Source organism: Electrona antarctica (assembly GCF_951216825.1).
Source record: "Electrona antarctica genome assembly, chromosome: 5".
Lineage (NCBI taxonomy): Eukaryota > Metazoa > Chordata > Actinopteri > Myctophiformes > Myctophidae > Electrona > Electrona antarctica.
This window is the reverse complement of record NC_136810.1, coordinates 30,814,190-30,829,656: the sequence shown is the minus strand read 5'-3', so window position 1 is coordinate 30,829,656 and position 15,467 is coordinate 30,814,190. Positions and strand designations below refer to the sequence as shown.

Here is a 15,467-nt window from a genome sequence, read left to right as displayed (position 1 = left end):
TTTCGCTACACTTAAACAACACTGTATTAAGTGCCGTTACCCCAAAAGGGAAATTAAAATACAAAGGTTTGTATTTTAAGTTCGCTACACTTAACCAACACTATACCGTTTATTATACACCTGCTTGGAACTAAGTACACTACAAATATCGTGTGTGGCAACAAAATTGTTGCCACACACGCACGTGTACACACACAAATATATACCAATATATTCTGCCCTACCGGCTTTGTAGGCAGAATTGATGTACAGCTGCTGTGTTGAATAATGTATTTATTTGTATTTATTTACAGATAACAAATGAACAAAAAAATGTATCGGACAGGGGTTTAGCATTTTTATTTGTCATTCATACAGGTACATGCAGTAATTTAACGTTTGTAACCCATACCAGACCAAGTCACCAATTGACCATGGGACAAATAATGGGACACCTGACATGCTAACATGATTGTGCTACTGTATGCATACGGTATATCTATATTGCAAATATACTGTATCTTTTTTGTGTGTGGTGGGCGTAACAGTGCTTCTCGTGTCGCCCCTGTTTTGAGCACATAAATGTTTAAGTTATCCCCCCAGGGCCACGGATGTTAGAATTGTGCACGGGTAGGTACGTATTAGCACCCATGAATTCCGTATTCTTCAATATAAAACATTTTAATCTGATCGGTGGCCATTTTCTCAAAAGGTTGTAATGTATCCGAGTGCAATACACTTCCTAAACGATATGGGTGCGTAGTTGAAAGCATGGCGGCAGAACTGAGAAACTGGCCACGGATCGGATTAAACTGTTTTTTATTGAAGAATACAGAATGCACGGTTGCTAATACCCGAGGAGCACAATTCTAACATCCATGGCCCTGGGGCGAGAACTTTAAATCTGAAAGTTTATGTACACATTAACTTTGTAAGGCAATCAAAACAAGGGAAAGTGCCTCTTGTGAAGAACGAGCGCCGTTATGTGAAACCATGGCTATTTATTGTTTGTTTACAAACATTAAACAGTTTGGTCCAATAGTGCGGATAGTATGGGGATAAAAGTATTGTCCCATTGGGCTTCGCCGTTGTCAAACTATTACTACTACTTTCTCCATAAAATCGCTGTAGTGGTCCAGGTCTCTCGTGCTACTGCTAATGTTCAGGGCTGGGCGTTGTCAACAAGCATAGAAGGAAGGGGGTTCCGCCTTGGCAGTGTGACACAGTGACGGGGGGGCATCACCCTTTACTCAAACCCGCATTAGATTCCATGTTTGCCATGGAGGCGCTTCTGCGTACCAAGAGCTGGGGCTGCTGGGACAGGAATTTACTTCCTGAGAATCCAACATTTGTTTCGGTTATAACCAATCTGCCATGACAGTTGTTGCGACCATAGTTCGCAATTTACTATGAAAACCTGATTTCCCATCAGTCGGTCGGTCGGTCGGTCACGCCTCCATATATGGTCACGCCTCGTGACATCATGCCTCCATATATGGTCACGCCTCGTGACATCATGCCTGCATATATGGTTACGCCTCGTGACATCACGCCTCCATATAGACATGTCACGCCACCATATATGGCCGTCCCCATATATGAAGATCACGACACTGACCTCATCAAACCCTGGATAGCCATACATGGAGAAGACTGGACCATCACCTAGATCTGCATATATGGAGCTGTTACGGACTGTTCTGAAGTCTAGGGGTTTACTGCTCGTAACATGCATGAAAGAACAACACCGCTCATAAAAGAGTATTTCTTTAATACTCAAAAGTCAAATAAATTACAAAGTGGCTCTAGTGCGATTGGTTACAACAGAATGGCGAACGAAACTAAGCAGACATGATGAATATAACATATGCGGCTGGAGGGAAGACCAACGCATAGCAATTTTTCCTTGTCAGAGTCCAGGCAGAGACTGAGCTTTATCCTGTTCCACGAAACTTGGATTAACTAATCCAGGATTTAGGCCAAAACCAGGTTTTTTAAATCCTGGTCTTTACAGCCTGGTTTATTCCGTTCCACTAAAGCCAAGTGAGGCTCAGAATTGGCGGATTTGGCGAGCCAGGATCATAAAGCCTGGCTGAATGCAGAGCCTGGGCTGCGTTCGAATTAATTCCCTATGCCCCATAGTGCACTACTTTGGGGTTCCGCCATTTTGTTATAGTGTCCGAATTGAATAAGTGTGGGAAAAAATCATTGGTTTGTGATCAGATTGACTCCTTAATGAACAGTAAAGACATCAGGATTAGGTTAAACCTGGCTGTTAGCCTGGTCCAGAGCAGGCTAAATCCACAGCATTAGTTTCCATGGTAACTAGTGTGGCATTGCTTTCATGAAACTAAATGAAGCCTCAACATTAACTGGCAAACTTAATCTGGCAAGATTAACCAGCTTTCATGAAACCGGTTAATCGCTGATCCAGGATATATTAAACCAGGATATCGGTTAAATCCCGGTATAATCTCTAATCCAAGTTTCGTGGAACGGGCCCCCAGGTAGCCAAGCCTCCGAGGTGCCAATAGGTTCAGGCCCTCTTCTCAAGGTGGCAGCTCATTAGGGACACATCACTCATCATCTGCAGGGGAAAAAGTGACGCATGCATACTCTCCACAGGTGAGAGTGGAGGACAGCTGGTTCACGGCAGAGCGCTCCCTGCTGGCCAGTTGCAGCGACTTCTTCCGTGCGCTGTTCTCCTGTGGCATGGCAGAGAGTGGCCGGGACTCGCTGCACCTGAAAGGAGGGCTCAGCGCTCGGGGTTTCCTGCTGGCGATGGCCGTCTGCAGGGGCCAGGTCGTGCCCGCCCTCAGTGGGGTCGATGACCCCGACGAATTGGTGGAGGCCATTGAGTGCGCCGCATTCCTTCAGGTATAGTGGTGTTGATTTTGTTCGGGAAAAAAAAGTTCTTTAAGCGACTATACCTTTTTTTCTGAATAAAAAGTTAGAAACTAAATAAGAACTAAGCTGTGATGACTAAGACTAAGACACTAAATGTATTGACAATTTTGTCGACAAATTAAAACTAGACTAAAATGTTACAGGGAGGGACTAGTGGAGAAGAGAGACCTAAATGACAAGTCATGTTATGCTTGTTTGCACTCTGAAAATAGCAGATGCAACCAAGTCTAAAATCAGATGACATCAAGGCCCAATTAAACATATTTTAGTCGACTTAATCAACGACTAAAATTAGACTAACTAATTAGACGAACATTTCAGTTGACTAAATGAAAATGTATTCAAAAGACTACGACAAAAAAGTTAATCAAAATTTGCTGTTTTCAAAATCAACACTTCCTCCAGATGGCACCGCTAGAGCGCCACCTCTGCAACACGCTGGACTCGGACAACTGCGTTCTGTCGTACCGTGCGGCCTCCGTCTATGGCCTGAGGGTGCTGGAGCAGAGCTCCGCCCACTTCCTACGGGACACCTACGACGACCTGAGAGAGGAGGCAGAGTCTAACCTCCCGCCAGATCTACTGAGGTACCGACGTTAGCGTTAGGATCTACTGAGGTACGTTAGCGTTAGGATCTACTGAGGTACGTTAGCGTTAGGATCTACTGAGGTACGTTAGCGCTAGGATCTACTGAGGTACGTTAGCGCTAGGATCTACTGAGGTACGTTAGCGCTAGGATCTACTGAGGTACGTTAGCGCTAGGATCTACTGAGGTACGTTAGCGCTAGGATCTACTGAGGTACGTTAGCGCTAGGATCTACTGAGGTACGTTAGCGCTAGGATCTATTGAGGTACGTTAGCGCTAGGATCTACTGAGGTACCAACGTTAGCGTAGGATCTACTGAGGTACGTTAGCGCTAGGATCTACTGAGGTACCGACGTTAGCGTAGGATCTACTGAGGTACGTTAGCGCTAGGATCTACTGAGGTACCGACGTTAGCGTAGGATCTACTGAGGTACGTTAGCGTTAGGATCTACTGAGGTACGTTAGCGTTAGGATCTACTGAGGTACGTTAGCGCTAGGATCTACTGAGGTACGTTAGCGCTAGGATCTACTGAGGTACATTAGTGCTAGGATCTACTGAGGTACCGACGTTAGCGCTAGGATCTACTGAGGTACCGACGTTAGCGTTAGGATCTACTGTGGTACGTTAGCGCTAGGATCTAACTGCAGCCAGCCAGCCAGCGGTGTTGTTGAGCAGCCTGCACCGCTCAGTGCACACAGGTGTGATTTTTCTTTTCGCTGCTTGCAGCTATATATATTTTTTGAGTGGTGCAACCACTGTCTATATAGACAGCTATGTGTGTCTCTGGCTGGCTGGCTGGCTGGCTGGCTGGCTGGGTCTGTCCGAGCACGAAATAGTGTTTGATTGGATTTCACAACCAACTGTCACTGTTGCGCTGTTGCGCAGCCTAACACACACACATATTAACTGGGTGTTACAGTACAGTACAGTGACAGTACAGTACAGTACAGTAGAGGGACCCCCTGGGGACCCCCGCACGGTAACTCTGTCATTTCTCAACCATTTCGGACGCGGGGTGGCTCGCCGGAACCGGGCCGACCCCCTGGGCACGTTCCTGGGGGTCTGGATGTTACGGGGACCCCCGGGGACCCCCACACGGTAACTCTGTCATTTCTCAACCGTTTCGGAAGCGGGACGGCTCGCCGGAACCAGGCCAGCCCCCTGGGCACGTTCCTGGTGGTCTGGATGTTCCGGGCACCCCCAGGGACCCCCACACGGTAACTCTGTAATTTCTCCACCGTTTCGGACACGGGGCGGCTCGCCGGAACCGGGCCGGGACCCTGGCCGTGTTCATGTGGGTCTGGAACTTCCACGGACCCCCCGGGGACCCCCACACGCTTCACACTGGTGTGATTTTACTTATTGTTTGGCCCCGTCTAATCGCTGCTTGCAGCTATATTTTTGGTTATTTTATTAATTTAGTTTCAGTTGACTAAAATGTGATTTCGGTCCTAGTTTTGGTTATTTTGTTAATTTCGTTTCAGTCGACTAAAATGTCTTTTCAGTCCTATAGTTTTGGTTATTTTGTTAATTTCGTTTCAGTTGACTATAACAACATCCCTATAATAATAACCCTCCTAAGATACGTGGAGTCTCTGTCTCCAGCGTCCTATGTGGCTCTGGGAACCCACTCCCCCTCGGTGGCGGAGCTCCGGGACTCCATCAGGCTGGTGTGCCACCTGGACGAGACCGCGGGTGAGTGGAGACGCCTGACGGAGCTGCCCACAGCCTGCAGCACCGCCCTGGCAGGCGTGGCCGTCTTGGACAACCGCCTCTACGTGGTGGGCGGGGTTTACGGCTACGGCAAGCCCGCGGTGGACGGAGGCTTCTGCTACGACCCCGAGACAGGCGCCTGGAGCACCATGCCGGGACCTCAACAACACAGGTACAAACTAGAAAAAGTGCCCCTCGGGGCACAGGTCTCCACCAGGGCAGGTCAGGTTGTGGCCTCCTGGTGGCGCTATAATAGGCCAATGTGAAACCCGTGGTTGTGCCCCTCTTCGCACCCATTGGTTGCAGTTTCGTGGTTGGACAAAAATCCTGTCTCTCCATCCACTACCATTGAAATAACATGTTTTTCAGTTGCTTCGTATATTGATATTCTGTGCATTCAACTCTTATTTTAAACTTGGTGTCAGTAAAAAGGAACATAACAGGTGCAGCACGGTGACTCTGCATAATGTTTGTTTTTAGTTTTTTCCAAAAATGTTTTAGCAAATTCAACATAAACAAGGCAGAACCAGGGCGGAACAAGGCAGAAAGAGCCTGCTGGTTAGTCAATCAGGGTCCAATCAGAAGGCTGACAATGGGTGAATTGGATGATTTGATGCATTTTATTCCAAAAATGTGTTTTGCAAAAATCCACCTGTTGGCCAATGTGAAAAGAAATATATTCCTCAGCCTAGTAGGAACGTCTGTGAAAAGATGTAAATTGCACGCTGCGTTCATGATTTGAGGCTTTTTGTTCAAAACGGGCCAATCCTGTAAACTTGCCAATGTTAGCTGTACACAGACGGACGGACGGACACGGACACAATCACACACACACACACACACACACACACACACACACACACACACACACACACACACACACACACACACACACACACACGGACAGAGTGCAAAACATACTCTCTCCCCTGCATCAGTGGTGTCATGGTGTTTTTATTACTGGTACCACAGCGTTTTAATGATGCCACGTGCACGTGCACGCAGGCACGTGCACGCGCGTGCCCTGCGCGTGAATTGTCAAAAATTACTGGTACCATGGCGTGGTACTGCGTTCTACGAGCATGACACCACTGCTCCCCATGCCTTCGGCCTGGTGGAGACAATAATATTGTTCACGTTCACTCTCCCATTAGAATGAATAAACTCCAACCTGCTTCTGGTCTCCTAAAAAGGAGTCCACCCACTTCACACAGGGGGCACATACGTTGGTCCGACATACCAACCGTCCGGCATGCAGACTGTTAGTACAGGCGTGGCCGGTTAAGACAGATGTGTGGCCGGTTAAGACACATGTGTGGCCGGTTAAGACACATGCGTGGCCCGATAAGACTCATCCGTGGCTCCGACATAAGTGGCCGGTTAAGACACATGCGTGGTCGGTTAAGACTCACCTGTGGCTTCCATGTGCGGTTAAGGTTAGGTCAGGGTTTGGGGTAGGGTGACAGACTATTGCATGTCAGACCAAAGACATGCACCCCTTCACGCTGATATGGGAAGTAAACCGGAGATGGAAGGTCTTTCTTTTTATCGTTTTGTCTGCAGGTACGACTTCACCCTCCTGGGCCACGAGGGCCGTCTGTACGCGGTCGGAGGCGAGGTGAACAAGAAGACGGTCTCCAGCGCCGAGGCGTACGATGTCTGCACGGGGGAGTGGACGTCCGTGGCGCCCACGCCCCGCCCCGTGGGCGCGGCCGCCTGCGCCGTCGCTCGCCGCCGCATGTTCGTGTGTTTCTGGCGACCACCGGACACCACCGACATCTACGAGTACGAGGCGGGACGGGACGTATGGACGCTGACCACCACCATGATACGAAGGCAGAGTTACGGACACTGTATGGTGGCTCACAGGTAGAGATGGCCACAAGATGGTCGGTGGATTTTTAAAAGCCTTATGTCTCGGATTATAATTCACGGTTACAAAATTCATGGCTCGTGTGGTGTGCGGATCGCCGTTCGCTAACTTACGGCTAAGACCCGGGGTAATTTTTGACCCTTGAATACCTCAGAATTTTACTTAAGTACAGTACTTAAGTAAATGAAATGTATCACGTCAATGGCAATCAATGTGGTTTAAGTAGAGTACTTGAGTAAATTAAATGTACTTGGTTCCCACTTCCCCCCCACAGGGACAACCTGTATGTGATGCGTAACGGACCGGGTGATGACTTCCTGCGCTGCCTGATGGAGCGCTACAACCTGACCACGGGCCAGTGGAGCGCCATGCCCGGCCTGTACGTCAACAGCAAGGGGGCGCTGTTCACTGCCGCTGTGCGCGGCGACCAGGTGTGGTGGTGGAAAAAAATGACTTAGATGTTTTACTTTAAGTAAAAGTATCAAGAATACTGCAATGTAGAAATACTCCGTTAACAAGTAGTGGTCTGGATTTCAAAATGTAAATTGAGTGAAAGAACAAAAGTATATCAAAATGTACTTAAAGTGCCAAAAGCAAAAGTAGGCCTATACTCATTGTGCAGAATGTCTCAATTTCAAGTTTTCAAATGTATAAAAATCCTTTGAAAATAGCAGATCAATTATTATTATTATTATTGCGAACGAAGTGAGCACTAACTATAGAAGCTGGTCGAAACTTTCTGTCAGTGTCAGTCTGTCTGTCTGTGTGTCACGCTGTAACACCACCCGCCCGCCACCAGAGGGCAACTACGAACTGAAATTGGAACGATACAGAGGTCTCTCTCTGTGTGTGTGTGTGTGTGTGTGTGTGTGTGTGTGTGTGTGTGTGTGTGTGTGTGTGTGTGTGTGTGTGTGTGTGTGTGTGTGTGTGTGTGTGTCAGACTGCCACAACAGCTTCGTTCGCTTCCCGCGTTTACGCGTCTTACTTGTTATTATTATCATCATCATCATCATTACCTTATCATGAACTCAGTGGGTTAACCTTACACCCACTGACCATCAGGTGTTCACGGTCAAGCACATGCTGACCCTGGTGTACGGCGTGGAGTCGGGCGGCAAGGCCTGGAAACCTCGCCGGCAGATGAAGGGCTTCCCCGCTAGCGGCTCGCTGTGGACCTGTCTGCTGCGGCTGCCCCGGACCGGAGGGAGCGGACCGGTCAGTGGCCCGGTCACTCCACCAGAGAAACCGGACCAGCACACACATCCACTGCTGGACACTTCTGAGGGCTTTGTGGACGCTATGCTCTGACCTGTGACCTCTGACCTGTGACCTCGCTCACCCACTGAAAACCAATGTTAGGCAAGAACACACTGCAGGGAGCGTGCATTATGTCCATTATGTTTAGATGCCTGTCAGCTGGTCAGACAATGCTGCTCCGATGTGTATATGAAGGAAAACCGGGTGCAGCAGACAGAGCCTTTTGGTGTGACGTACGTTTACAGTACGTCAAAGTCCAAAGTCACGCTGGAATGATAAATGCAGAAGATCTCGCCGCACGCCCATTCTTTGGTGTAAATCACACCTCAAATGAATGAGGCCCAGAGAGAGATGATGTCATCTATTTTGTATTGTAATAAAGTGTGTGTGTGTGTGTGTGTGTGTGTGTGTGTGTGTGTGTGTGTGTGTGTGTGTGTGTGTGTGTGTGTGTGTGTGTGTGTGTGTGTGTGTGTGTGTGTGTGTGTGTGTGTGTCACTTTGTATAAGCCATCATGATTCTGAACAACACCTAGAATGATAGAATCCATTTCACACATAACACATGGATGTAGTGCATACAAAAATGTGTATATTGCTCGCCACGACCATATTTTTGACCTATAGTATCTGATGCAGTTCGAAAATATGCCAACCAGTTGAGCAATGTAAACATTCAAGAGTGTTACCGCATTGGTTTAGTTGTGCATGTGATGTCCTTGCATCCCAAATACACCTGATGTTGTTTTTGTTGACACCAGCCAGAAGGAAGTCCTGATTCTGGAGGTGGGCTGTGTCTTTGATTTGTACATGGACCAGCATTCCTAGATAAACATTCTAAATGCCAACCATTACGTGGAATCATAACAAACCTCGGGTATCGATTTATACTGATATTTGGAAGCCTGGGCCTACATAAACTGACCACGAGTGGCCTAACAAGAGCTGGCAAGACAAAGAGCAAAGCAAAGTACCAAATACTGCTCTGTTTCGGCTGTTATAGGCAGTTTGTCTGTGTGGAGGAGAAGTTGCCATGTGTATCCTTATCCGTGTCCATGAACTCTCAACCCTGTTATATTTGTTTCACTGTCAAATTAATTGTAATTTGCGGATTAAAATAAAGAACTAAAATGTGTGTGTGTGTGTGTGTGTGTGCGTGCGTGCGTGAGAGAGGGGGAGAGAGACAGAGTACAGTATAATGAAGGCTTTCACCTAGAGCTCCATATAGAGAGACAACCCAGAGCTCCATATATGAGGACGACGGTGACATCCAGCACTGACATCAGGCTAATGTAGAAACGTCATATGGGTATACACGACACGTTTGGCATTGTCATTGTGACACGCACCCCGTTGGCTGGCATCGTCACCATGACACGCATCCAGTAGAACCATATAAAAGAAGGATCTCCCATCGCCTTACGTACGAGACAGGATATTTGGCTTTACAACCCAGATATTCTCAGCGATGTCTGGCTTTATACAACCCCAGACATCGTTGTGTAAGAAGTTTCGGCATCCCGGTTAAGTTCTAGTCGGACACCACTGCGGCGGGTTCTAACTCGGACAACCATGCAGCATTAGTTTGAGCTATCTTGTAATAGGTGTGTGTCCTTGTGTATGTGTTCTAATCTGTGGGAGTGTGCATGTGCTCATGCGTGTGCGCGCGCGCGCGTGCGTGCGTGCGTGCGTGCGTCTGTCCAGCAGGGAGGGAGCAAGGACGACATGGGAGAGAACAACAACAAACGCTCGCTCCTCTTTGAAGTAGCTCCCTATCACCTTCTCCCCCCCGTCCCTCCCTCCCGCTGTCCGTCAGCAAGCCATAAATCGGGGCTCTTGTCTGCCTCTGAAGTTCAAGGAATGTGTGCCGGGGATGTGAGGCCTGGTGAGTTATGGGAACACCTGGGAGGGGTGGAGGGGGGAGGTGGATGGATGTGGGGGGGGGATGTATGGGGGGGGCAGGAGGGGAGGGGAGGAGCTTGCGTTGGCCGCCCTCATCCATCCTTGTACCCACGCAGGGCGCCACGTTGACAGCCAACGAGGCTGATGGATGAGCTGTCACCTATACCCGCTCAGCGCTGGAGATGGGCATTTCAGCCACGGCATATGCACGGAACACGGTTCCACACACGCACGCATGCAATGCGGGACATACAATCACGAAAAACACACGCATGCGCACGCACGCGCGCGCGCACCCACGCACGCACGCACGCACGCACGCACGCACGCACGCACGCACGCACGCACGCACGCACAAACGCACACACGCACACACGCACACACACACACACACACACACACACACACACACCTGTCCTTTTTGTGGGAAATGGGAATTTGAGTATAGAATCCATACAGTAAAATATTTTACTGACTTTTGGTATACCGGTAGTGTTATACTGTAAGTCTTATTTTAACCCTCATCTGTCGTAATCAATCTCATTGATTAAGAGTATCCTGTCCAAGAGAGCGGCATCAACACTGTCACAACAGTAAACATCAACGATACAAACAGACTAATACAACTATCGAGAGTACATGTACTATATTTTATACTTATAGTCATCAGTTCTGAGTTCAGCTCCTTCTGTACTTGGGGAACAACACCTGCAAGGAAGCCCACACAGTATAGTGTGAGCACAGCCCATGTATTCATTTTGGTTTCTACACATGTATGTATACAGATAAGGAGGAGCCAGCCCAAGCTGTGTAGAAATGTCTTCTTATGGGTCCATAATACAATCCTGAGTGCTAATTTAATTCTCAGAGTTCAGCTGACACTCTGGAGTTGTCTGCAGACAGAGGCCTAGCTGTCCCTCCACTAGCGGCGACATCAGAGGCATGGTTTTTGGTGAGAATCAGGGGGCCAGCGGGGGCGAGGAGGGGGTCGTCTTTTAGAGGGATGAGGTTATCAAAACAGAACATGGCTGAGGTCACACGGCCTGTCCTTCCTGAACAGCAGTGGTGGAAAGTAACTAAGTGCATTTACTCAAGTACTGCACTTAAGTATAGTTTTTAGGTATTTGTACTTTACTTGAGAATTTCCAATACTTTTACTTCTACTCCACTACATCTCAGAGGCAAATATTGTACTTTTACTCCGCTACATTTGTTTGAAAACTTTTGTTACTATAGTTACTTTGTAGATTTTGATTATTATTATAAAACATACCGGTACATTAACATTAACTTCAACCCTATATACATTCAGCGGTGGCCGAACGGATTGCGGAGCGGTCTTGATACCGGAAGGTCGCCAGTTCGAATCAGCGGTCCGACACGTTAAAATTACCACCGCTGAAGTGCCCTTGAGCAAGGCATTGAACCACTACCATGAAATGTTCTATGAGCAGGGCCTGGCTGGAAACAAGTTCTTGAGCTTAGCCCAGATACCCTGGGTAAATATAGTAGCTTTGCTTCGGTCATTTCAAAATAATTTTATACATTTAAACCTTGAAATGGGACATTCTGCACAATGAGTACTTTTACTTTCAGTACTTTAAGTACATTTTGATGCCAATACGTTTTAACTTTTACTTAAGTACATTTTGAATTTGATTTGAATTTCTATATCGCAGTATTGATACTTTTACTTAAGTAAAACAAAATGGAGTACTTTTTCCACCACTGCTGAACAGTGAGCTGACATTCCTGGAGCCTCATGGAGCCTGACAGACATGCACCAGGCAGGAAGCCTGCACCCCATCTGCCTGCCTCGTGTGGGCCGTGGATACACCTCACCGCATTGACGTGTCTGCCATGCAGCGCAGAGCTACAGTATGTTTTAATCTGTGCACCAGGTACAGTATGTGTTTCACAGTAAACGCACATGGTTCTGACTCCAAAACTATGGAATGAACTTCCCATTGCAATCAGAACTGCAGACCCACTCCCAATCTGCCGCCGTAGCCTGAAAACCCACCTCTTCAGACTCCATCTTAGCCCGTAGCACTTGCCGTAGCACACTGCAGCCTCGACAACCTTACCGGCGTATGCAAAGGCTAAATTTATGCAATCTAGATAGCATTTTATGTAGACATAGCACTCTATATTGTATACTCAGCTTTTCTGTACAGTTTTTCTGCTGTTAGACAGATGCAAGGTTCTTAGCTTCCTTACGATTCTTGATGACTAGATTTCATGTATTTGATGTATTACCATGTGTTGTTCTTGTTTTCTGTAGCTCTGGATTAAGAGCGTCTTCTAATCTAATGCCTAAATTGAAAATTGGTTCTCAAAGTGAACCAGTGATGGGTGATAGGGTTCCAGGGGGTCCCCAGCTAAATGTGTTGATATAGCATCGAAATCAGTTCAACGATTTTAATGCTATATACTGTGTGTGTGTGTGTGTGTGTGTGTGTGTGTGTGTGTGTGTGTGTGTGTGTGTGTGTGTGTGTGTGTGTGTGTGTGTGTGTGTGTGTGTGTGTGTTGTGCGCGTGCACATGTGAAGGTTTGGAGAGGGGACATTAGGATGTTACAGCAAACGCATCATATTACTTTGAAGATGGTATGACAGCCAAGACAGCAGAAAATATAAATCAATATAGGCGAATGAATAAATCACATTAATAGTTGTGTCCTTGCAGGAGATTTCTGTTTTCCTTCTCTCGCTCCACAGCCCATCTCTTCTCTCGCTGTATAGTCTCCACAGCCCATCTCTTCGGCTTGCCCCCTTCCTGATGGGGAGGCCATCAATTTCGCCATTAAAACGATTGACTTCTTTCCTATCCCCAATCTCAAGGATGTATCCCTGGCCTCAAGTGTCCAATAAAAAAAAAACTCTCTTTCTTTCCAAAGGGTAAATGATAAAGAATAAATGAGGTATTCCACAAAAATCGAAAGGAGAAGGGAGATAATGAAAGTAGATGAAATGAGAGAAAATACGGCATATTCCCCTTGTGCCTCGATACTAATGGGATGTGGAAACCAAAGAGAGATTTAGATTCACTGTCAGCGACATTGATTTGGTGGAAGATGTCTTTGTAGACACCCTGTATGATTATCCCTCCCCCAATCAATCAATTCACACAGGATCTTAAGATAGCAATATTTGCACGGGCCAAATTGACAGAGGAAATTGAAATGAGAAAGAATATGAAAAGACAGTATAAAACATACAGTAGGGAGAGAGAAGAGGGGTAATGAGGGAAACACAGTGACGGAGAGTATGTTCTGGTCCTCTGCGGAGGCGAAATTGCTTGCATTACCCAGCAGATGGCTGATCAGATGACTGTTAGGGGTTAAGTGCCTTGCTCACAGATGAACACGTATAGGGGGTCGAACCGGCGACCTTTCCATTCCCGCACAACCTCTCCACCCATTCAGTGAAGGCCGGCTAAGGAAAGACCTTACAAAAGTGACACATAGGAGAGTGCCCTCCCAAGGTGATATACGTCCAAATTGTCTTACTTGGGACAAAACTTGGGAAGAAATTGAATCCACCTTTACTCGCCTCAGTCAACACATAGGGCTCCATTTTCGTCACTGCTAAACCCCTTATCCCTAAACTTCTTTGCCTTTTTGTTTTACTATTTTGAAAAACATTTTTGAATCTATGTTGACACGTGAGCTTGTAGACTGGCCATTTTAACTATTCAAAAATGTTTTGCAAAATAGTAAAAAAAGGCAAAGAAGTTTAGGGATAAGGGGTTTAGCGGTGACGAAAATGGAGCCCATAGTGTGTTATGCACAAAGTATACTGTGTGTTTAACAAAGATCTGAGAACACAAAGGTTTGCCGTGGTTGACTCAACACACTCTGTGGAAGGAAGTAAAGTGCTATACGCCCAATATGTGTTTTTTCTTTTCTTTTTTTAGGAGGGAATGTGAGGATGTCTTGAAGTGTTTGTGTTAAACAGAGGGCTGCACCCAGTGATTGTCTCAGGCTATAATTACTGTGGCTCCTGGCAAGGGAGGCCAGTCTGTATCAGACCTATGATTTGACTTGAATCAGGTTACAGGTGTGAAAATAATCTCTTTGTAGGAGAGGGGGGAGCTTTTAACTATATGGCTGCATAAGCACAAAAATGTTCATTGAGTTACAACTCGCTCATTTTTAAAATTTCAAAGTACTATGTAAACTACGAAATTCGGGCTTTAATTTGGTATATAGATCGTGCGTGTAGGCCCTCTCTACGAAACGGTATCAAGCGAAAAGGAAAGTTCGGTAAATCTGATTAAACCTCATTTGCTGCACTATGGGGTGATGAAACTGAACGAGCAAATAGAATCGAGCACGCCGCACAATGCCTGGCACAAGCCAAATAACTTCTTTGACTATACAATTATATAAACACAATGGACACAAGGAACTTCTTCTGATTATAGGAAAATGACAAAGAGATGCATAGGAGAATAAGGAGAGAAGACGCAGCCTGACTCTGCGGACATCTCCATTGCAGACGCGCAGTGTGTGCCGCTATACCAAACTAATTTGGCATTATGGCTTTACGGGTGGTTTTAAACTCCACTATGCGCCTTCCCAAATGTGTGTGACCAAAACAGCAATTTAGGGGAAAGCGTGCCAACACGCCCATATGACCACATACCGGTGTCTGCATAATAGATAGCGGGTGACGCTGGACCAAAATACCATTAAGGGACAGAGCAAGCTCCTATACTCGTAATTTCCGGGCAGCGGCTGACTTGCAGGCCACGTCGCTGTTGACCAGTGGTCTACAGCTTATTGATCCCCTCTCTTTACCAAAGATATAGCTTTTTTTTAACTGGCCAAAATGTAATACGTCACATCACATCATGTACAGTATGTGCTTTGCTTCGCATTCTGTGCTTATAGTTTGGCTATTTATATTTTATTTTTCACCTATTTTCAAGACTGGAGTAAAACAAAGTAGGCCTATGCGGCTGGACCTTGTATGGGGAACGTACGAAATTGTTGGCAAAAAAGAGTGATGCAAGGTGGTGATGAACAATTTTTGTGGTTTTCTTTTGTTGCTCGTTGTTAGAAGGAGTCAGTGGTAAATGTCTGTAATGTTAAATCTTTAATATGAAATGTTCATCATTTTCTGTAGTGGTCCCGGTACTATTTAGTGTACTGAAGTAGGATATCACATGACATGGGTGAGCTATGATGATTAAAAACAAGGTTATACATTTAGTTGCCAGAGCAATATGTTTCATGTTTATTTGAAAG

At 46.5% G+C, this 15,467-nt stretch overlaps 1 protein-coding gene across 1 annotated transcript in view; it reads left to right on the top strand.

Moving 5' to 3' along the window:
• The window catches only part of LOC306923596 (kelch repeat and BTB domain-containing protein 13-like), a 9,545-nt gene extending 853 nt beyond the window's left edge, over positions 1-8,692 (top strand). The window contains exons 2-7 of the mRNA XM_079501781.1: positions 2,605-2,856; positions 3,292-3,473; positions 5,056-5,358; positions 6,750-7,055; positions 7,334-7,490; positions 8,122-8,692. Coding sequence (XP_079357907.1) covers positions 2,605-2,856; positions 3,292-3,473; positions 5,056-5,358; positions 6,750-7,055; positions 7,334-7,490; positions 8,122-8,367 — 1,446 coding nt within the window. The 3' untranslated portion in view covers positions 8,368-8,692. The remainder of the gene's footprint in view (positions 1-2,604; positions 2,857-3,291; positions 3,474-5,055; positions 5,359-6,749; positions 7,056-7,333; positions 7,491-8,121) is intronic.
• The last annotated feature ends 6,775 nt before the right edge of the window (positions 8,693-15,467 follow it).